General features: G+C 36.6%; 1 protein-coding gene across 1 annotated transcript in view; it reads left to right on the forward strand.

The window, feature by feature from the left end:
• PRIM2 (DNA primase subunit 2) overlaps positions 1 to 22,793 on the forward strand; it is a 91,966-nt gene that overhangs the window by 10,795 nt on the left and 58,378 nt on the right. The window contains exons 5-6 of the mRNA XM_066314961.1: positions 12,184 to 12,279; positions 13,115 to 13,252. Coding sequence (XP_066171058.1) covers positions 12,184 to 12,279; positions 13,115 to 13,252 — 234 coding nt within the window. The remainder of the gene's footprint in view (positions 1 to 12,183; positions 12,280 to 13,114; positions 13,253 to 22,793) is intronic.

The raw sequence follows: 22,793 nt of genomic DNA on the forward strand, positions 1-22,793 counted from the left end.
TGCAGAGAAAGGAAGTAAGTTCTGATGTTAGAATCCATTTTCTATATGGTAAATGGATAAAAATTATATTACAGGACTTTCAATTGTTTATGATGCACTCTTTACTCTTAGTTAAATTTCTTTAATGAGAAGAGAGGTGCCTTGCATTTTCTAGATAATGGTCCTGGTTTCAGAACTGTAATCTGAGAAAGGTGAGATCTGCTAAAGCTTGAACTAGGCATAATCTGGCATAACAATGTTAACAACTCTAAGAACCATGGTAAGAAGTGATTCTCAGTATTTATTAAAGGGGCTGGTCAGCTGTTTTGTGGGGAGGAGGAATAAATGGATTGTCTTGTAGAGTTTTGTCACCATTGTTGTCATTTACAGCACCAACAAAGTGAACCTCAAATTGAGAATTCAGTAACTGTCACCTCTCACCTTTTCTTATTTGCTTACATGCATGAGAAAGTGATATCTTCATATATATTTTGCAGGGGTTTTGCAGACTAATTTCTAAGAATTGTAGATTGAGAATTACTGCTTTGTAGAATCAAGAAATCTTCAGTCCCACTAATGGATAATACTTAAGAAGTTGTTAAGATCTTTCTGTATTTAAGATCTTTGAATACTTAATAAAAATGTTATTTAGCAAATTTTGGAAAGAATGAAGTTGTTAACAACCAGAAGAAAAAATACCATATTACCAAAGCTTTTTTTTGTATGGTGGTCAGCTGTAGAGAGTTTGATATGATAGTAGTTCTCATCTCATGACTGAAGAAATTTTTAATCAAAGAGCAAGAGCTTTCTGTAATTAAAAATAGAAATGAAATTTAAGGAAAACTAGTGTTTTAATTTTTAGTAGGATTTCTTATGTTTAGTGGCTGACATTTGTATTGCTGATGGAACAAAATTTGCGGCACAGTGTTTAATACAGTTAGTAAATGCCTGCTCTGGAGAGTTTTACCTGATTATAAAGATGCCCTTCACTTGAAAAAGGAAGGCTGTAAACCTCATGATACTCAAGCTAAACATGATGACTTCAGTATGATGAATATGTCTGAACATGCACAGGATTACTAAAATCCAAATTTTTTACAATGTTTATGAAAATCAGCCTCTCTGCATTTAATATAAATCATGTAATTTTGAGGATTACAAAAGTCCTTCCCTGGAAAATTTTTAGAAAGCTGGCACTGGATTAAGTTAGTCTATCTTCAGTATTCTGTAAGAAGCCTCTGGGACCTGGATTTCTTGGCAAAAAAAATGAAGCTTGATTTGAGTTTGTATTTGAGATACTTTTTTGAGCTATTAACGAGTTGTTGTGGTTTGAAAACAATCCAAGGCTCCAAGTCAGAAATACAATTTAATAAGAAAAGGGAAAAAATAAAAAATAAATGCAATAATACAAAAAAGACCACTGACTGAGTCAGAATACAACCTGAGCAGGGTGATGGAAGCAGTCCAGGTGAGGTGGTCTTTCTGAAGCAGTGATCTCGTAGAAAGGTCTGGTAGCTCTGGTCCTCTGGGAATCCAGTGGGTGAGGGCTGCCTGTACTGTCCCAAATCCCAGCTTATATCCAGGTGAGAATGCTTGGCTCCTCCCCCTGGGCAGAGCATCTCACAATGGGATGATGAGTCATATGATGAGTCCCTGATGGCCCATTAAAGTGAGATAGCTGCCGGAGGGAGTTATCTCTGAGTCATGCACAAGGCATTGATGGGCCATTAACAGAAGATGGTGATAGAATACATCGTATACTACAACCCAGGACAGAAGTAGATTGCATTTAATCACTTGTAGGAATAGCTGTGGCTTGTCTCTTCTCTGACAAGTGTGGGAGATGCCTGGTGCTGCCCAGCCTAGTGGAACATTGCTTTGGTGCTCAAAATTTTACGGTACTCTGAAATATTATTGTTTATACCTACCAATTTATGGCAGCATGAGCAAGAGGTAGAGTGCATGATATTGAATAAAATGTTGAGAAAGGATGAGAGTAAAAGGAAAGCAAGAATAAATCTGTGCTTCAACAGTATTTTCCCCTGATGCATTGATTTGTTTTCTATCACAGTAAAAGGAGAATAATGGAATGATTCTGAAGATATTTCAGAATGTTCTTTTGTCCATTTTATACTTTAAATGTTAAAAAAAAAAAAAAAAAAAGATCAAGATGTTTAAGGGACAGTACTCCCATCATCCAGATAAATACGGAAGCTTTTTATGTATGGCATGTAATTTTCAGCACTCAAGGCATATTAAATAATCTATGTGCAAAGTCAGTCACGTAGGGAGCATCGGAAATCCTTAAGCAGCACTCAAGAGGAGTAAATGCTGACATTTAAGGTGACAGAGCCCATCAAAGAGAATATGCAAACACAGGTGTGCAGTTGAGATTTACATCAATTTAGGAGATTAAAGTATTAAAATCTTACTATAAATGAGTAATTACCTCAATGATGCCTGACAGTTTCTGGCAGTAAAAGGCACTAACAGATTTCAAGATATTTAAAGGGAAATTTGTGAATATTTTAAATATTGCAGTCATTGAAGAAAATATTTTAATCTCCAAGTACGTTGTTCAGGATATGAAGGAATTATATAAAATAAATGGTTTTACAGGTAAGTGATACTTGGGATTCAACTACAAAGCTGTTCTTGACATGTTTAGAAGCCCTCATGGTTAGAAGCATGACATCCTTTGAAGCCCTCAGTCTGAGTTTCAGTCTTTTGTCTGCTTTGCCTTGCCCAATTTTAAGTCTCCGAGACCTGCCACTTGTTCTTAGACATCAAACAGAAAATTTTTCATTTTAGCATCTGCAGCTGTAGGTCTGTGATACATGTTGTACTGATTTGGAACATCTAATGAACTTCTGGGTCCATTCCACTTGGTTCTTGTGAAAACTTGCCACTGTTCACCAGTCACACTTTCTCTCCCTGGGGATGGTCTTAGGGTCTCTTCTGTTCAGGTGGACAAAATGTTCTGTGGTTACTTTCAAAGTGCTGTGTGTAGTGGTATTTTTTTGGTGGTTGTTTGTTTTGGGTTTTTTGTTTGGTTGGTTTGTTTGTGGTTTTTTTGGGTGTTTTTGTTTTTTTTTTTTTTTTTTTTTTTGTTCCCTTCAACATTTTCAACAGCATTTTGAAGGTGACAGTACTTTCATTTGCCTTGTCTGTGAAATTGTCACAGCTTTGTTTGCGAAGTTCCTTGCATCTGTATATTCAAGTCTCACAGTGGTGATCATCATTCTGCTGCTTTACTTGCCTTTTAACTGTTTAAAAACAATGTCTCAAAGCTAACATATTTTTTTCTGTCCAGGGGTTGAGAAAGATTGGGCTTTTCTTCCTGTTACTTTGTTTTTTCCTTCTCTTTGTATTTGCCTTCCATCTGTCATTATACTTTCTTGTTGCTTCTTTAAGCCTTTCTTTGTGTGGTGTTTTGTCATTTCTGTAAGTGTCCTTTGACATTTTTGCAGCCTTCAATTTTAGATCATATTTTCTTCTCTGATGCCATTCTCTAGAGCTCTTGGAGTGGCCCCAGCCTCATGGCATTTTAGTATGTGATCTGGTCCTGTTTTAATATATAGGTTAGGAATTGAAGTATGAAATTTTACTTGGATTGTGGAACTTGGCTTAAGACATCTTATTTTGAATTCAATTCTTCCACGTGTGGTCTTTCCAATGGTTTTGAACCCAGATTATAGAGGGTTCAGTGCAACTGTTTGGTCATTTGCACGTGAAAGTGTCTTTTGGTGACTTCAAGGGTGTTTGACACAACATGACACCTGCTTTTCTCTGTGGCCCTGAGGTCTGTGCACTGCGATAAAGGCCATGAAATCACCTGAACACAGTTGGGTTTTTTGACACTTGTAGATTGCTGCTTGTCTCTTGTTTTTTCCTAATTACTGTTGGATGCTTTGATTTGTTGCTGTACCTTTCCAGGAATTTAACTTGCATACTGGAATATGGAGTGGAGTAGAATGCAAAATTTAATTCTGAATTTTTTTTTTGGTGTTATTCTGGTCATCATTTTGAATGTTCTGGTTTCTTTATCTTCAGATTGTTAGTACCTCTTTGTTGCTTCCAGAATAAATAAAAATTAATAGTCATTATCATGTCTTAATCTGTGGTGTAAGAATGTTGTATGATTAGATTTATATTTCCTGCAATGCGTCCGTTCACTATTTCTGTATTGTGCGAAAAACTCCGAACTTCTAAGTGTAGTATATTTCAGCTTGAATACATCTGTGTTGCTGTTTTTACTCCACAGAGCAGAAAAAAAATCATGTTTAAATTGAACTGTCTTACTTCTGAATAGCCTCTTGAAATTTAAAAAATATTACGACCTTTTAAATAACTTTTGGTTTAGATGCTTTGTCTTTTGGGTAATGGCCAGTTATTGCAGAATCAGATGTCCTAATTTTTAGATGCTGTTATAAAGCACATTATTTTAATAAATGATTTGGGTCATAGAAATGGGGAAGGAATGGCAGATGGGAATAGTCAGTTGGGGGAGCTAAAGGTCTTTAGTGCATCTGCAGGCATTTGAGAGGAGGAATAAGAACTGCAAAATAAAATGGAAAGAGCAAAATGCATTAGCCATGGAATTTTTCTCCACGGTAGCTCTTTGATGATGCAGTTGAAGTGCTTTTTTAGCTGCTTTAAGCAGGAGAAATTAAACTTTTTTAATTTCCATTTTTATGATCAGAGTAGTCCTATGAGACACTTTCTGGTATCACTATTATGCTTTCTCCAAAAACATTTATCTTGGTAGTGGGGCAGTTGTATAAATATTCGTAGTTCAGCTTCTTGAAAAAATGCTTTATGACTGCCTTTATTTGGTACAGAAAATCCTAAAGTCAGATGTGGATTAATGAGAATGGGAACTAGTTTGGGTCCCTATTAATGACATATACATTTGAAGGAATGCTCAATATCATGTGTAGCCACTAAAAGGCTGTGCCTATAATTACCCATTTTGGAACAGGTGTTTAATCTAGAATGTTCTTCTGATAGGGCTTACGGCTTCTCATTTCAGAAGTACCAAATAATATTTCTTCTTTTCCCAAACAGGATGGTGAAAAGTAGAAATGTCTGGAGTCTATATTACTGTGTGGAAACTTATGCCAAGCTAAGGCAATAACTATGCAAGTAGACTATGTTTTGCATTTGCTAAGGAAATGGCTCTGAATTGTATCTTACTTTTCCACTACTTAAATCCTAAATTTGTCCCTTTGCTTGAAAACCAGTGATGCTTATCTTACAGTTGACAGCAAAGATCATAAGTGATGCATGCCTAAGTGAGAATTGTGCCTTACTGCCATAAATATGTATTCTGTCATTTAACTCCATGCTTAGAGTCATAACAGAAACAAAATTGTATGTGGAAAGGTTTAGGAGTAGGGTGGGTTTTTAAGTGCTAGAGTTTGTTAAATAAGATAGTGAAACATGTACTATTAGTGCTTTAAAAAACATAGTGAGTTATCTAAAAGTAATTGAGTTGATTGCCAAGCAGCCTGGGTATTTTAATGAGCTAACATTTTGAGGGATGGTAGATGGGATGAGGTTTGATTAAAATATTTAAGCTTAAAATGAGTGGTAATATTCTCTCACAGACTTTTAAAATAAAGCTTGTTTTTTTAATTTTTCTTTTTTTTTTTTTTTTTTGGTGCACTGGCAGGATGTATAGGGGGCTCTTTATTTACTCTTCTCTAATGGATCTTTGAGCTGTAAGCATTACTTTGTTATTAGTTATGGAGAGAAGTGGTGCATTTTGCTGCAGTAATTCTAGTTGCCTGTACTTATTTGCACATATGGTGTTGGTGATATTCTGTGAAATTTTAGAAACGAGTAATGGATTTGATTAAAGAATATATTTCTACTGGGGATGTCCTTTTTCACCTTCATAAACATAATGAACAACAGTTTGTAAATGATGCAAAATGCTAATTAAAAGTTTTAATTTGGCAATCATCTCAGTTTGATTAGGAGCAGATGCTGATTATCTGCAGAAATCTAAATGGACCCTTAGAAGGTCTTTCTTATTGCTTAAAATTGACTTGTGGGAGTAAAGTCAAACTACACCACAAAGTGTACAGTTGCTTACGCCCCTTTGGAGCACTGGTGCACTATGATTCTTACTAAATAGCTTTGTGTACTTCATCATTTGAGTTAAATAGGAACTTTACAGTCCACTGTAATGCTTAATCCTTCTGTACTGGGTACTATATATGTTCTTTCTGGATGAAGTACATTCTCTAACTGCTTTGAAAAAGTTATGTGCTTTGAAATAAAAGTTGCAGAAAAGGCTGCAGTAAAGATACAATGAATAAAAACATTCTTAATCTAGCTGAAAGCAGCTAGACAACATTTGGAATAGTCTGAATCCTGAGGCAGATGTTCTGCTGTAACTCTGGATTTCTGAAGTAAAATTGAAATGGCAGCTGTGCCAAAATTGTAGTGGAAAATAGGATCTTGTACACCAGGCTTTTCAGCTTAAGGTGGAAGAAGTGGAAAAGGGACCCACCTACCTGTGTGATAATGTACTTTAGCACTCAGTAGTTGAGCAGGTCATACTTGACTGCCATTTATCTAAAGGCTTGGAAAAGCTGAAAAAAATAGCAAATCCTAACCTTATTCTTTTAGATTTTCAGTTGTCAGGAGTTGGTATTTTTGGATTCTTGGAAGAAACTTAGTATAGACAAGCATAAACGTGTCATCAAGTGTCTCCTCATTTTTATATAAATATTTTTGGACAGTCTTTTGGGGAATGAGAAAAGAGAAAATTGGGAAATCAGTAGTGTATTTGTTAAAATGATACCCATATGTTGCACAAGAAGAAATTTGTTTTTGTATAATCAGGGTGTTAAGTTCTTTCGTAGTGGTTGAAGTTAGTATTGTTGGAGAAATTAATTTTTTTTTACATAGCAGTGAATGGAGTAGCTTTGGAGATGTTTATACTGTTCCTTAATACAGTAGCATAAAAGCTGATAAGATGGTTTCTGCAGGATGTAATTACTCTGCAAGTAGAATTTACTATCTGCTGTTTTGGACATAAACTTCAGAAAATGGTCTGCCAACTTTGAAACACTCTTCCTGGCTAATCCTGTGGTTGAATCTAGAGAAACATTTGTTAACAAGTTTCTTTAAAATTGCATCTGATGTTACTATCCTGATTTGTAAATGAAAGAAACTTGTTGATGTATTTATCAGAAGTATCTGTATTTATCAGAAGCTCTGTTAGCTCTTCAGTAAATGTGACTCTAACATGTATGTGTTAGTGTTTCTAGGTATTTCTGTAGTAATTGTAGGAGACTGAACCTGTATCACTGAGTTTCTCTGTAATTATGGTAACCATGAATTAGCTGTGTAGTGAGGCAGATCATAACATTTTCATTCTATACCCACCCTTGACTCTAAAAAAAAAAGCCCAAACAATGTTTCAATTGATGGATAAGAATAGATAGTAATTCCAAGTACTCCCCTCATATTTCTAGGTGTGTTAGCAAGCTGAACTTGAGCTACAATATAAAGTTGTAGTACTTTAGAAGATAAAATTTTCTTAATTAAGTTGTGCTTGACCAAAATGAAATTGATAATCATCAGGTTTGTGAATGACGGATTTATGAGCCTCTGGAATGTTTTCTTTAAGGCTCTTCAGCCTTTTAATTGCTAGGAGAGCTGGGAATGGTGTCCTTTGCTAATCAAGCTAGTATTCATTAACTGGCTGATTACACTTTAAATTTATATTCTCACATTTAATGGTATCTGGGTTAATAATTCGGTATTCTCATGCTAGCTTAGTTTGTAGTGTGGTGTGTGGCAATGGAGAAGATTGATTAGGAAATTATTATTATTTCTGCTTCATGCCTAGAGTTGCAATTTAGCGAAGTATAGATTGACACTTATTTTTGGGAAGGGTGTTATGCCACCTGAGTACCAGATGCTCTGTGACTAAAAGCAAATTATAGGAAGTTCACTTTCTAAGGACACTAGTGGCATGTGCACATAAATACCTTAAGCTGAGTCTTGGGAAAGGAAAGGACTTGCGCATGGAGTTCTTGTTCCTTACTGGGAGACTTAGAAACAGTAAAACTAAATTGTTGCACATATATAGCAGAATAATGTGTGCATGCATCTTTATCTCTTCATTAAAACAGTGTAGGAATATCAAATTTATTTTGAAGTTTTTGGACTACCTCACTGACTGTGTTTGTTTAACCAAGCCCTGCATATTAAATTATTCATGTTTTAATCTAAATTTATGTGTCTTTGTGTTTCCAGGACAGTTCTGTAATTAATAAAAGTCAATGAATAAACTGCACATAGAAAGCAAGAAAACTAGAAATAGTGCAACATGTCCTGAGTGCTTGCTTCTTTCACTCCTCTCTTTTTCTGTCTTTATTTTTCTGAAGTCTCAGGAATTTACAGTGAATTGTGGAATTGTTTCAAGCTATGCTACCTGACCCATGTCACTGAAAAGGGAAGATCCTTTTCCTGGTGTTTGTTGCTTGTGCGAAGCAAAGTCTGACATAGTTATAAAAAGCTTACTAAACTGGCTACAAAAAAGAGGCATAACTAGTGAGTTGTTTTCTGTGAGATGAGTTTAATCAGTTCTGTGTGGAAGGTCAGATGACGACCAGGTGAGACCCTCAGAAGTGTTCTCTCTCTCTCTATTTAATATTTTGAGCAACACAGTGTTTTATTTGGTGAAGGGCCACCAAGTTCTGTCAGAAGGTAAGCAGCTTGTTTATCTTTCCAATCTTGGTTAGAATCCTAAAAGCTGTGTTTAATTGTATCTAATTTTTAAATGATTACTGGAATGTTTTTTCACAGGTGCTATTTTAGGATGAAATTATTAAATATACAAACTGTAGTACTCTTATTTAAATAATCAAAAACCTCAAAAACAACAGTAAAAAAGAAGCTTTTCTAGATTCTGTGAACCAAGAAAAATTGAGATACATGTTTCATGATACACTATGAGTAATGTATTTCTTTGCGTTGCACCTTCAGTCATTTTGATGTGAAAATGGTGAAATCATTAATGCCAATGGAAGGTTGTTTTTCATGTTCCAGTCTTTAGGGAAGCCAATTTTATTTTTGAATGCATTCTGGAGTCATTCTCCAGCTTTAGTCAGGAGCTAGGATTATCCTTGTTTCATCTTCCTCTTTCTCTCTATTAGCTGAAAACAAGAAGGCAAAGTGAATTTAGTGAAAAAGCAAGGAGCAAAGTGTTTGTGGGGCTACTGAATGCTTGCCCAACCTGTAAGATACTTGAGCCTGTACGAAGTAAATTATTTAACAGCTTCTTGTATGTAATTTATGTATATAGCAAATAGTGCTTTGCAATAATGCTTGTGTTTGTTTAAAAAATACAGTTTCTGATAAAACTGTGTTCTTGGCCACATGGTCTACAGTCTTATTTAAATCTTTAGTAATGACCCATTAATTTGTGTTTTGTGAGGGTTCACCAAGATCACTTTTACCCCAACAATGTTAAATTGTTTGCTAGTGACATACAACAAAATCTAAAATGAATGTCACTGCATCTGTACAAAATTGATATGGTCAAATTACTAATAAAGAAGGATGTAGACAACTTGTGAAGTTTGGAATAAATCCCCCTTGAAATAAGATATAATACTGACAAAAATGATTTTGTTGATGAAATTGAGCTAATTTGTTTTGGAGGAACAAATAAAGAAGGAATCCTTGACTTTCCTTCTTGTTCTCACCCCAGTATTGCTGCCTGTCCGTAAAACAGTTTCTGGACTGCTTTAATAGCTCTTCGGAAAAAAAAATGCCACTCTGTCCTTGGCTTGGTTTGATGGAGTTATTTTTAGTAATCCTAGAAGGATTTTAGTAGTCCTAGAAGGAATAATGGAGTTGTAACCACCATTGCTATAGAACATGTTGTACTGTTTTTATTTGGTCAGTGTATTTACACAGTCTGTGGGGGTTTGGAATGACATAGTGGACAGGTTTTTCTAAGGAAATTCTAATAAGAATGCATAAAACTGTTACATTTGAAAATGGAAGCCACTCCACTATTTTGGAATTAAAATAAAAACTTAGGTCTCTGGTAGGTGAAAGGCAGGCTTGCAGGCTGATGCAGTGACTTAGATTTATACTTACTTAGAGAAGAAATAGATCATCTGGAAGGAATAATGGAGTTTTGGTAGCACTGTGTGAAATTTGTATATAGTTTCAGTATGTCATGTTTGAAAAGCTGGAATTTTTTGAAGTCTAACAAGAATAAGATTGCTAATGAGAGTATTTTATAGAAAGTATTTTCTCATTTCATTTGCAGAAACACATTTAGTTGTTTTGATGCAGCTACTTTGTTAAAGAGGAATGCTTTCTTTACAGGCTGCTGAGCATTACATTTTTTACATGCAGAAATATAATGCTGTTGTGTATTTCCTCTCTCTTCTCTCAACACATTCTTCTGTGTTACTGGCATCTTTATTATTATTTTTTAAAGCTGGTTTTCCTGAGAGAGTACTACAGATTACATCAAGATGCAGACAGGGTAGCCAAAAGCCTTCTCAGCACTGCGGCCTTGGCTATTTCATATGCATATATCAAAACACTGCTTTTTACTAAGCTACTCCTCCAGGTTTGAAATTGTCCTTCCTGTGACTCCCAAGAGAAGCGGTTTTTAAATTTTTCTTGGGTTTTTCAATTGAGAAGGAAAAAAGTTTTGTTTAAATGCCCATTTAACTGCATATCAGTGTTGGTCAACAAACTAGATATTCTGCCCCATTCAGAGAATAAAACTGCTTAAGCACATCCCTTCCCATGAGAAGAAAGACATTGAGTGACTTAATCTTGCATTTGGAGCCTGTGTGTCTATTGCATATGATGGCCTGGCCTTGGTTCCTGACTAGTCTTTACAAACTACCTTGACTACAACCTTGTAGTAGTGCTCACTGTAGGTATTGGAGCACACATCCAGTTTATGGAGAGCAGTGTCACACAACGTGTTATGCTTTGGTGACACTTCTGTCCATCAATGTTTTCAGAAGGTATTCAGCCTTCCTTAACATTTTATTTCCTTTCAGCCAGAGACTGCTCCCATTATACTTCATCAAAAGCATGTTAAGCAAATGTGTGCAGATTTGGGTGCCACAATGTAAGAAAGATACAAAGTTATTAGAGAGTGTGCAGAGGAGGACCATGAGGATGGTGAAGGGTCTGGACTGGAAGCTGTATGAGGAGTGGCTGAGCTCACTTGGTCTGTCCAACCTGGATGAGACTGAGGGGAAGTTGCAGTCCTGCAGTGACAGGACCCAAGGGAATGGCCTGAAGTTGTAGGAGGAGGTTTAGGGTGAATATTAGAAAAAGGTTCTTCACCCAGAGGGTGCTCGGGCACTGGAAAAGGCTCCCCTGGGCAGTGGTCACAGCACCAGCCTGACAGAGATCAGGAAGTGTTTGGAAAATGCACTCAGGCACGTGGGGTGACTCTTGGGGCATCCTGTGCAGGGCTAAGAAGTGAACTTCATGGTCATGATGGGTCCCTTCCAATTCAGCATATTCTGTGATTCTATGATGTGTATTTGTGTATATGCATTATTGAAGTTTTTTATTAGGAAAGGTAACATTGTGATTTTAAAATACTTCAGGTTGTTAAGTTGGAGTATTGCTGCTTTACTTGTTTCAAGAACTGCAAAAGCACTAACACTTAGAGGACGATAAAGATACCATTGTTCTTGCTCCTTAGGAAAGTTAAATTCTTGTGTATAAGATTAGATATAGTTTTGTTAAATCTGTATTTAAAAATAGCAAAAAGAACAGTTTCAGCTTAAAATCTGATGAGTTAAGTCCTTATTAACTGCCATTTGTTCACCTTGTTTTGTTTTAATGCATATCTAGAGACAATGAAAGATTGTCAAAAGTTTTATTTTAATGAAGTTGACTTTTAAAAAGCTGTGTTTTACAGTTCTTGTTAATGCTTAAAATTATTGTAGTGTAAAATCTGCCCTTTGCTTCAGAGGGAAGGTTGCTTAACACTATTGATCACTAGTGTTTTGCTGGTTTCTGCTTAATTAATTATTAGTGATCACTTGCTGAATATGTAGTTCTTTTTCTCTTTTCAACTAAACTGATAATAGTACAGGTTAAGTAATATTTTAGCTCATGCTAATAAAATAAAAAAGCCTTATCCTAAAGTATTTCAACAGTTTTAAAACAAATTCTTAATTTTAGATTGATGAAGACCTGAAAAATGAATTGGCTAACGAGCTGAGTGTGTCAACTCCTGGCTTCAATCTGTCTAAAGTAAAAGAACAAATGTTCTATAAGGTAGGTAAAAATTGCTGACTCCCACTGATCTACATTCATTCTCTCTTAGCTAAATGCAAAGTTACTAATTTTTAGTTTACCTGATAGTCACAGTAAATCCAAGTATCTAAAATACTAATGAGAGTTCTTCTACTTCATGTGAGTATAAGGGTGGAGGGAGGGACTGGGAAAATGAAGGAAGCTTTGAACTGCTAATAATGTCTTCTGTCCTCTTCTGACATCCCTTACTTTTGCCACAAAAATGATCTTAAGTTTTAATGTTTACCAGACAAATGACTTGATTTACTGGCTGTCAGATTGTTCAGGATGGAGACATTCTCAAACATCTCTTGCTGAAATTATGTTTGGTCTGATTGTGTAAGTCAGAAATCAGTTTTGCAAGAGAGTGAGGGCAGAGGAAAAAGTTTGTAATGTGGCCCATTGATTCTTTGGAGTAAGGTTGGTTGAGTTCCAGATCTCTTTGCAAAACCTTCTGTATGTAGCTTACATGAACCAAATATTTCTAGATGTTTGAAACAGAAATCCATTGTCAAATATCAAATCAGTAAATGATGCAAAGCTACCTAATTGGGTACTTTTAGACACAAACTTTGAAGTAGCTTATTTTGCCTGGTTGCATGACTTCCTGTAAGCAAGCACTATTTTCCTACCAAAATAATGATTAGCTATTCCAAAGTCAACATTTAATTTCACAGTCTTTGAGTTTTGTCTGGAGATATGTTAAAAGATAGAAAATGACTTAAAGCTTTACTGGTCTATCTTGAATCTTAGAGCTGTAAATGTTGTTACTGTGTTATTTTGCTATTCCACAATGTGGGTTTTTCTTCTTTCTCAGGTTGGACTTGCAGATGCTGTGGATTTATTCAGAGCCAGAAGAGTATATATTAAAGATGGCTTTGCCTATGTGCCATTTAAGGAGATTGATGTGCTTGTTTTGAATAACTATAGAACAAAATTGTCTAAAGCACTGGCGGTAAGTCAAAGTCTGATTTTTACAACTCTTCTTGTATTGTTTGCTGACACTTGTGGACAATAGCCTTTTTGGGTTCTAAGTTTATGTGCTTTCATCTGGAGAATACCAGAAACCTTACTACAAATACTGGCAGCACTAAAAAAACGTTCACTGTGAGCTGAGTGTTCATTAATTTCAAATGGTATTTAGCAATTTGTGCTAGAGGATTTTAGAAACTGTTTCTCACAGAGATATATGCCCTGTCATTCAACGTGTTACCCTTATGCACACAACTGTATTTTTTACTCCTATCTGTCTTTCCTCCCACACCATTTTGCAACAGTTTTTTGTTGGAACAAGTAAAATGCTTGTGGATTTTTACTCTATGTTCTATTGGTAAGAACTGAGATTAGCTCACTTGGTTAGAGCATGGTGCTAATAATGCCATGGTCATGAGCTCAGTCTCTGTACAGGTCACCCACTTAAGAGTTGGTCCTTGTGGGTTCCTTTTAACAGTGTTGAGTCCTTTGAGATCCAATGAGGATAATCTGGAATATGTCAGGCAAAGGTAAACTTTTTGCTGTATGAGCATTTGAGTTATCATTTCTAGTTAGGACGTCTGTGGTAAACACTGTATGTGAATGTCCTTCTGTTAGTAATTCGGTGATCAGCTCAGGAATTGCTTGTTTTACAATGTGAGACTCTTCACAGGGTGTAAAAGTGAGTGATCATGTCTAATGCACAGAATATTTAGTCCTAGAAAATGCAGCATTGAATAACATGAAGGCAGTTTGGATTGCTTTTCAAAAATGTTTCCAAAGCCTTGTATAACAATGCCAAGGTTGACCATGAGCATTTAGTAAACTAATAGTAGGAAGCAAAAAATGCATTCCTTTATTAAATTCGAAAATTAGCGTACTGCAATCTTATCAATTTTTGAATATAACTGGAGTCTGTGGAATTATTTAATGTACAGTGAAAACTGTAATAGTCTTATGTGAACATTTTCATTAGAAGTCTTTAACAGGACTGCAGCTAGAGATGTCTGTATTTGAGTTGATGCATATTGTTTTTGCTGAAACCTGATAAGACTTGTGTGGGATTTAAAAAGAAAAAACATATTCTACAGAAATGTGGCAGGTTATCTGCATCTAGTCAAAATACTTTTGAGAAGCTTTGTGAACTTCTGAAATTTGCATCTTGTGTGAATTAGCTTAGAAGTCTGAAAAGCAGTAAGAACTGCAATGAGTAGGCCCTGACTTAGTTTGTGTGTTCTCAGATTTCTGCTCAAACTATTTTACATATTAATTTCACCCAGATTGCTTTCTAAAAGCCAACAACTGCTTTATAGGAAAGAAGTACTTCTTTATGTTATACTTTGTAGCCATGGTTTAGAAATTTGAGCACTCATGACCTAGGAAAACTATCTTCTACAGAATTGCTGTATTTGAAGTTATTGTGATGTTTTGGGTTCTCATTAGTCTTTTAATATAAAAGCTTTGTTTATTAAAGTTCACCATGTTTCCTAGGTAAGGGATAAAAGATTAGTGATTTCTGTTGTATTCCAGAGCTCCTACTTGAACTTGGGAGGGAGGGGGTTTGATTACTAATTTAGTTTGAGAAACTGTATTTAGTAGGCTGTTTCAGCTAATTTTAGCCAGCATGGTGCACTGCTGAGTGATGCTAGGGATATTACTGAGTCTTTGGAAATGAAGGCTAAAGTTCCAGCATGTTTTACAGAGATCAGTCTAATGTTAACTTTGTTACACCAGAAGCTTAATTGAAGTGTGATATTTGGTAGCTGGATACTTAGTGTAGTTTTCACTGGAACAAAACTATAAACATCAATTGCGTTTCAGTGAAACTGTAAGAATACACTTTTAAAGAAAGGACTGTGTATATATAAATCCAGAGGATTTCCTCAGCCACTTGTGGAGGGAAGGGGCAGAAGTTACGATACAATAGCACAATTCAAGTATTGTTTGCGAAAAGAAGTTGTTGAAATACTATTTGATCTAGGCCCAAGTTCTGCAAGTACAGCTGGTTTAGTTGTGCTTTTGTAGGATATGGATGCTTTTTTGTGTCTGCTGCAAAGCAGAAATCAGCCAAGGGAAATGTGTTTCATTTCAAGTACTTTGGTGATATAGAGGTCGTCATGACTTTGCACAGAAGTTGTGCATCATGGCCAGACTTAATTAAGAAGTAATAAAGCCTTGCACATCATCACCTGTTTTGTTATTTAATTTGTCTCTTAATGAATTTATCTGATAACATTACCACTTCGGTAAGTGTTACTTGTATGTTCTTTTGGGAGTATGTTTTAGTGATTTTGGAGCATCTGGGTGTTCTCAGCACTTTCTTGTGGACAATCCTTGTACTAGAATTTGAGAATTAAAGACTGTAATGGTGTGATAATCTGAATTAAGCTTGAATGCTATTTCTAAAGAAGGAGTTTGTAAAATTAGGTTTTAAAATTGTATCTTTTGTTAGATATTTTGACTTCACTGGGTTAAAAATTGTATGGATGGCCAGGTCCCAACTGTGGTGGGGAATGGGGCCACATCCAATTGTTGTCTGGTCACTAGTGGTGTTCACCAGCGCTCAGTATTGGGCCCAGTCCTGTTTAACATCTTTACTGATGATCTAAATGAGGGAATTGAGTGCACTCTTAGTAAATTCACGAGTGGCATCAAGGTGGGTTGGAGTGTGGTCTGCTGGCATGCAGGAGGCCTCTGCAGATCTGGATCTGGGCAGGCTGGGTAGATGGGTGGAGATGAGCGGTATGAGGGTGAACAAAGCCAAGTGCTGGATCCAGTATTTGGGTCACAACACCGCCAAGCAGTGCCACAGGCTGGGAGCAGAGTGACTGGAAAGCTGCCCTGCAGAAAAGCCCTGGGGGTGCTGGTTGACAGCAGCAGAACACGAGCCAGTGTGTGCCCAGGTGGCCAGGAAGGCCAGTGACATCCTGGCCTGTGTCAGCAATAGTGTGGCCAGCAGGACCAGGGCAGGGATTGTCCCTCTGTACTCAGCGCTGCTGAGGTCACACATGGAGAGCTGAGTCCAGTTCTGGGCCCCTCAATTCAAGGACACTGAGGGGCTGGAGTGAGTCCAGGGAAGGGCAGCAGAGCTGACGAAGGGTCTGCAGCACAAGTCCTGTGAGGAGCAGCTGAGGTAATAGGGCTGTTTGACCTGAAGAAATGGAAGCTCAGGGGAAACATTATCATTCTACAACTGCCTGAAAGGATGTTGTAGCAAAGTTGGTCTCTGCATCCAGGCAATTTGTGACAGGATAAGAAGACATAGCCTCAAGCTGCAGTAGGGAAGGGTCAGGTTGGACAGCAGGAGAGCTATCTTCACTGAAGAGGTGATTAGATGTTGCAATGGGCTACCCAGGGAGGTTGTGGAGTCGCTGTCCCTGGAGGTGTTTAAGGAAAGACAACATGGCACTTGGTGCCATGGTCTATTTGATGAAGTGATGTTTGGTCATAGGTTAGGCTTGATCATCTCACAGGTCTTTTGTAATGTAATTGGTTCTGTGACTTTGGGCAATACTTCTGTTTTTGACAGTCTGCTGTATACTTCTAATGGACAAAATATCCTGGCTATAGATACTGGAGAGAGAGTTTTTCAAGCATGTGACTTCTTACAGCTCTCATTAGTGGTGCAGTTTTTCAACGTTAAAGCACCATAGTTGTCAAGTATGGGTTGTTTGTGCAGTATTATTGATTATTTGTACTTGATCCATGTTTTGCTTTGTGGAGCTTATTTGATGCTACTGTAAGCAAAAACATGCACAGGTTTTTGGAAGGAGTTATGCCTCTGCAGGAGCAATATTATGATGGAGGCCTGCCCTATCTTTTCCAAGGTGCTCTGAAATTGTACACCTTATGGGAATGTGCTTGTGCTAAAGATGGTCTTCCTAGATCTCCAAAGCAGTGAGTTATTTGGGTCGTTGCCCAGCCTTGTTACATTGCTCACTATGTTGCAGATGTATGTCACCATTTTGCATGTTTTAGTGATTCTAGTTGGGGTCGTAAGGGAGGAATAGAATGAGAGTGAGTTGATGTTTTGACACTGAGCTTTGAAAGAACAGTAAATAATTCATAGCACTGACTTTTAAAAAAATGTTTTATGTTGACACTGGCAGAAATTCAGTTCAGTCAGTTATGCTTTAATCACTTACTAGTCAAGCCCATGAAGCATTCAGATGCTCTCTTTCATCACCTAAAAACAAGTTTCACATCCCAACTGTGGCTATTCCTTGAGACTTTATAATAAGAGGAGTTAGTATTAGTCAGGCCTTCCTGGCAGTTCCAAGTACAACTGAAGATGTTAATTTTATGTGCAAAATCAATACTGCAAAGGTCTTCTTTATATATTGTCTGACCCATTTGATAGTAAATAATTTCCTTGTGCCATTAAAGATGATTAAACTGTAGAAAGCTTAAACATTTTCTGTAACATGAGCTGTAATGTTAGCTCAACAATTGTTTTATAATGTAACACAATTTAAATTCATAGAAGTTTGGTTAATATTTTATTCATGAGGATTTCACTGTGTTTACACTAACATACAAAATTATGCATCTCATATTTGAGGAAAGTAGTTTTAAATTTTGATTTTTAAAAAGAAAATCAGAAGATTCAGCTTCATGTCATGGCTCAGACCCACAGACCCATATCAGAGCTGTATTGGACTCAGTGGTGCACAAAAGAGGATTGCTCCAGAGAAATCTGAAGTGGGACAAAAGAGGGAGAGTATGGAAGAAACAGTTGACACATGGATACAGGATGGAAGGAGGAGCCCACACTGAAGCAGGTGGAGAGTTGCTGAAGGAACCACAACCTGTAGAGAGCTCATGCTTAAGCATTTTTGTTTTCTTGAAGGACTGCATCCCATGGGAAAAAGCCCATGCCAGAGCAGGAGGATTCGTGAGCAGGCAGGAGCTGTGCAGAGGAGCTGTTCTGGACCCATCACAGCTGCCCCTGCTGCCCTGGGTGGGAAGTGTGGGAATCTCAGGTGAAGGAGCACAGTTGCAGCTGATGAGAGAGGAAAGCAAAGATGTCATCTTGTTTGTCTTTGCTCCTCACTACCTGAGTCTAATTGACAGTAAATTACATTAATTTCCCTTGTGTTGAGTCTGCTTCGCTTGCAGTGGTAATTGTTTATCAGTCTCCCTGCCTTTATGAGCATCATTTGGCCCTTAGGTTGGGATGAGTTTTCTATGGCTGTTCTTCTAATATTTTGTCATGAGGCTTGTAGTTCTGCTAGGGCTGGTGGAAAGGAGGCTCAGCACTCTGGTTCCAGCTCACATAGCCATGGTAGCTTCTGTGTTTCCTGAGCTCTTTCTGTAAAACAGCTCCCTGATAAGTTCAAGATGTGGGGTCCTAGATACTGAAAAACCTGATTCTGACTGGCATGCTTCCAGCAGTGCTTTAATCAAATAGATTGAATCTTTGTCATTTTACCATAATGAACATTATGTTCAGAAAATGCTTTGTCCTAAAGTTTAGCATTTTTGAATATATTCTAAAGCTATAAGGTGATGCTTGAGAATATGTAAATATTCCTGCTGTGTGAATGTTTTTATGGTGTGTTTTGAAGAGTTTATCTTACAAAGACTTGTAATTATCTATGCTAGCATAACTGAGCCATAGATTTATCATAGTTATATTTAAATGCTGCCCCTATTTGCCTAGCAATTGAAGTAATAGCTTGGCTGGTCTCTGAATTACTGCAAAAAATTGCTTTTGTGAAAACACTTTGTCAGAACAGCATGTAAGATCTTACTGTTTGCAAAATAAAATAAAACCTAGAAATAGCACTAATTGGTGCCATAAGGAATTGATTCCAGTATTAATACATACAATCTTGATAAAGCATTTTTCTTTCTAATTTAATACCTGCATTTTTTTGCTTTGAAATAGTATCTTGTGTAATCTGACAGAATGTTTACAAATAAAATTGTTGGGTGTTGAGGTTGCAAAAGGAAGACCTCACTGGTCTAATTTAGTATATTTTTTCTTGATTCCTTTCCTGATTTAGCATGTAATCTTTTTTTTTTTTTTTTTTTTTAACAATTGGAATCAAATAAGTTGCATTGCTAATATTTATAATGATTTGTCTTTTAAAATGAAATATTAGTTAAATAAATATCCTATTTTTGTTGACTTATGCTATAGCTACAAAGAACCTCCTAATTCAGAAAAGTATCAGTATACATAACACCATCTGTGAAACATTTTCTTCTAAAACACCTACTTTTTAAGCAGTGGAGCAGAAGGCTTTATGTGATGGCATTAATGTTGAGAAAGTATGATTGATGATGGTCTTGTCACTTGAAATTCATTTCAGGTGTTGTGTTCCCAGTGTTAACTTCAAGTAATTCACTGTAACATAAATGGATGATTTTTATAATATGCACATACAAGGTTAGTAAGGTAATAACTTAGGCAGCGTTAGGTAAAATGTGATTACAGTGACTTTGTCCTCTGAGTCTCTCAGTTAAAGTTTGTAGTGAGACTTTTGCAGAGAAGCAGCTGGTCTTCGTTTCTGAGTATTACTAGGTCATTGTCTAAGGCACAGATCAACTGAATAAACTGGTGATATTTTAAGTGGGGGAAGTGATAGTCAGGGAAATTATTTAGAGAGAAGACTGAAGCTTGTATGTGGACTTGTTACTGGACTTTCCTTTGTGGCTTTTTTTTTGGCTGTTGTCCCACTGCTCTTTGTTTTCTGAAATACGTCCTTCAGTGTTTTTTATCTCCTTTACTAATTGAAGTACATATGTTCCTTCTAGAGAACACATAGATTGCTAGGATAGTGTAATTATAAATAATGTTAGGAGGCTAAATGAAATTCGACTGTATTCAGTATTTTTTCTTTCTATTTCTTCTCCTGTCTTCTTGCATCTTCTTGCACTTTAGTCAGTGAGAAAGAACTGTAATGACATATGCAGTTGGTGAATAAACAAAAGTCTGCATCTCAGGATAACATTGTGTTACAAATTGGCATTTTTCCTGATTATTTTCTTATGGTGGCCTGTGACCACAGCCATTTGCTATGTGATAGCTGTAGCAGTATTTATCTGGAGTTAATTTCATCCACGGTACTCTGGCTTAGCGAGTTTATGGAGCAGGCAAAAAGAAATGGGCTGAATCACTAAAAATTGCGATGACTATCTCTCCATTTACATGATTTTTTCCCCCACACATTTTGCACTAAAATATGGGTAATGGCTTACTTGTCCTTAGTAAAGTGTTATAATGTCCTAAGCCAAGGAATGTACATGGCACATGTGACATTAACCTGTTCGTTGCCATTCTTACTAATGATAAAGATTGGCTGACCTTTGGGGAAGGGCTAAGTCTTAAATCTTTTTTTAGTCAGGAGGAAAAATGGGAAGTGACTGTCAGTAGATCAAAATCAGACATGAAATAAATTGAACACCTGGTAGTCATATCAGGTCTTGGCAGGTTAAAGTATAGAATCCTTCTAGGGGTTGGAGCACTCCTTTAAGCTGTGAGTGTCAGAGTAAAGTATGCATAAGTTTTATGTCCGCAATGCCTTTGCCAAGATGTGTTTAAATTCTACTGTAAAACTAAGTTAAAAAAGGCCCACTCATTTTACTGATTGCACAATGCAAGTGTTTTGAGCTCTTTTAAGAAAAAAGTAGCAATATGCTTTTTGAACTTACTGAATATTTATTTTCAGGCTTTTAAATATAAATGAAGCGAATATTTTTAGAAATGCTTGTTACTGTCAGTGTTGCAGCTAATTTCTGGATGGCCTCATTGTATGACTTTCCATTTTACTGCAGTTTCCCAAAGGATATTTCATCTGTTAAAGTATTACTTCTTTGATTAATTGCTAATTTGCATACCTATGCAATAGAGAAAGTGGACTTCTTTTGTAGTTCTTGTAAATGAAGATTATTTGTCAGAATAACTTTTTCCTAGTCATAGGAAAGCGGGGTATGTTTCAGGGGCAGTATATTTGAACAGGATTTTTACAATAAAATCACACCCTGGTGTCTTATGGACAGTCTGTACAGGCTATCACTAGAATTCTTGGAGTGCTGTCTTCCTGAAATATTAGAAACATGATTTAATTTGCCCGGCAATATCAGCTGGAGTAGTTAAACTTGGCTGTAGTAGCACTGGGCATGTTGGTGAATCCTGCCCCTCTCCCTTCTCAGCTGTGGCTTCATTTTTTTGCAACTTTGGCATGAAAAGAAGCAGGTCCCTACTTGGATAATGACTGGTCTCCAGGAAAGCATCAGGTGCCTCTGCACTGCCTGTACTCTGCTGCCAGGCTCCTACTGGATCATCACTTTCCTTCTAGTGGCCATTGACTTAGCTGTCTCAGGAGTGCCCTGCTGGAGCCCTGAATGTTTTGACTGCAGGGTTGTGTTAAAGTAGGGTAATCAGTGTCTTTTGCTCAACTGATTCTGGATGGTCGGTTGATTTGGGGGTTTCTTTTGACTGGATTTCCTGTTGGATTATTCCACAGATTCCATGTGAATTATGTACTTTTGGTAGTGTCAAGGTACACTACCAAAAATGTTTTGTATCACCTCGTTGGTCTGATGAGATCTCATTTGTGGGAGGGAGGAGGCAGTAAAGTACTATAATATAGATATTTTGTTGGAAAATTGGTTTTGGAAGGTGATGATATGTATTTGGAAGTCTCCAGTTCTATGTGAAATTTTGTGAAATCTTGCATGTGCTCTGTAGATTTTTGCAGGGACACTGAATTAAGCTGTCCAGTGTCTGAGTTGTAGAAAGGCAGAAAATAAGGTTAAGTATGAGGGGAAAAGAGACCAGTGAAGATACTCAGTTTCAGTTTACATGAGGCTTGTGAAAGGTCTTTTTAGCTATGATTTTTTTCTCTATTTATGTAAACAAATTCTTTTTCATGTAAATACTAGTATTTCTCTGTTCGTAAGGGTTGATGTTTAATTTAATAATCTGTATTCTTGAACAAATATCAGAAAGCAAAGGTCTTTTTATTACCATCTGTCACAAGTTAAGCAAAATGACATGGTTTATTAATGACTGCAGCTTTTGTTATATGTACACATGAAAAAAATGGATTAAATTTGGATGTACTGCTTAGAACTTTTTAAGTAACAGAGAAAGCTGTGAGTTTTCCATGTGTTTTTTTTGTTTGTTTGTTTGTTTGTTTGGTGTTTTTTTTTTTTTGTAGTTATTTTGTAGATAGCAAAGTGAGGTGAAGGTTGTTCTGTTACTGGATTTCTTAAACCCAAACATTATTTATGTTTATTTTTACTCCATTCTTTTGATTTCTAGACAGTAAAAATAAAATGAAATGTGGAAATCCCAACACACTGGCCCCCACTCTCTCTCTTAAAAACTGAAGTGTGAATCAGGAGTATCTTCTTTGGAGATGGTGGAAATGTAGAATTACTTTTTTTTTCAAAATGAGTAGAATGCCACCAGCTGTCAAAGTGAATGAATAAAACTATTAATCACTTCTTTCTCCAGATGACAGGCTTTTAAAGTAATTTTTGGAAGAGTTGAGTCTCCCAGGAACTATTGT

This window comes from Sylvia atricapilla, chromosome 3, assembly GCF_009819655.1.
Source record: "Sylvia atricapilla isolate bSylAtr1 chromosome 3, bSylAtr1.pri, whole genome shotgun sequence".
NCBI classification, from domain to species: domain Eukaryota; kingdom Metazoa; phylum Chordata; class Aves; order Passeriformes; family Sylviidae; genus Sylvia; species Sylvia atricapilla.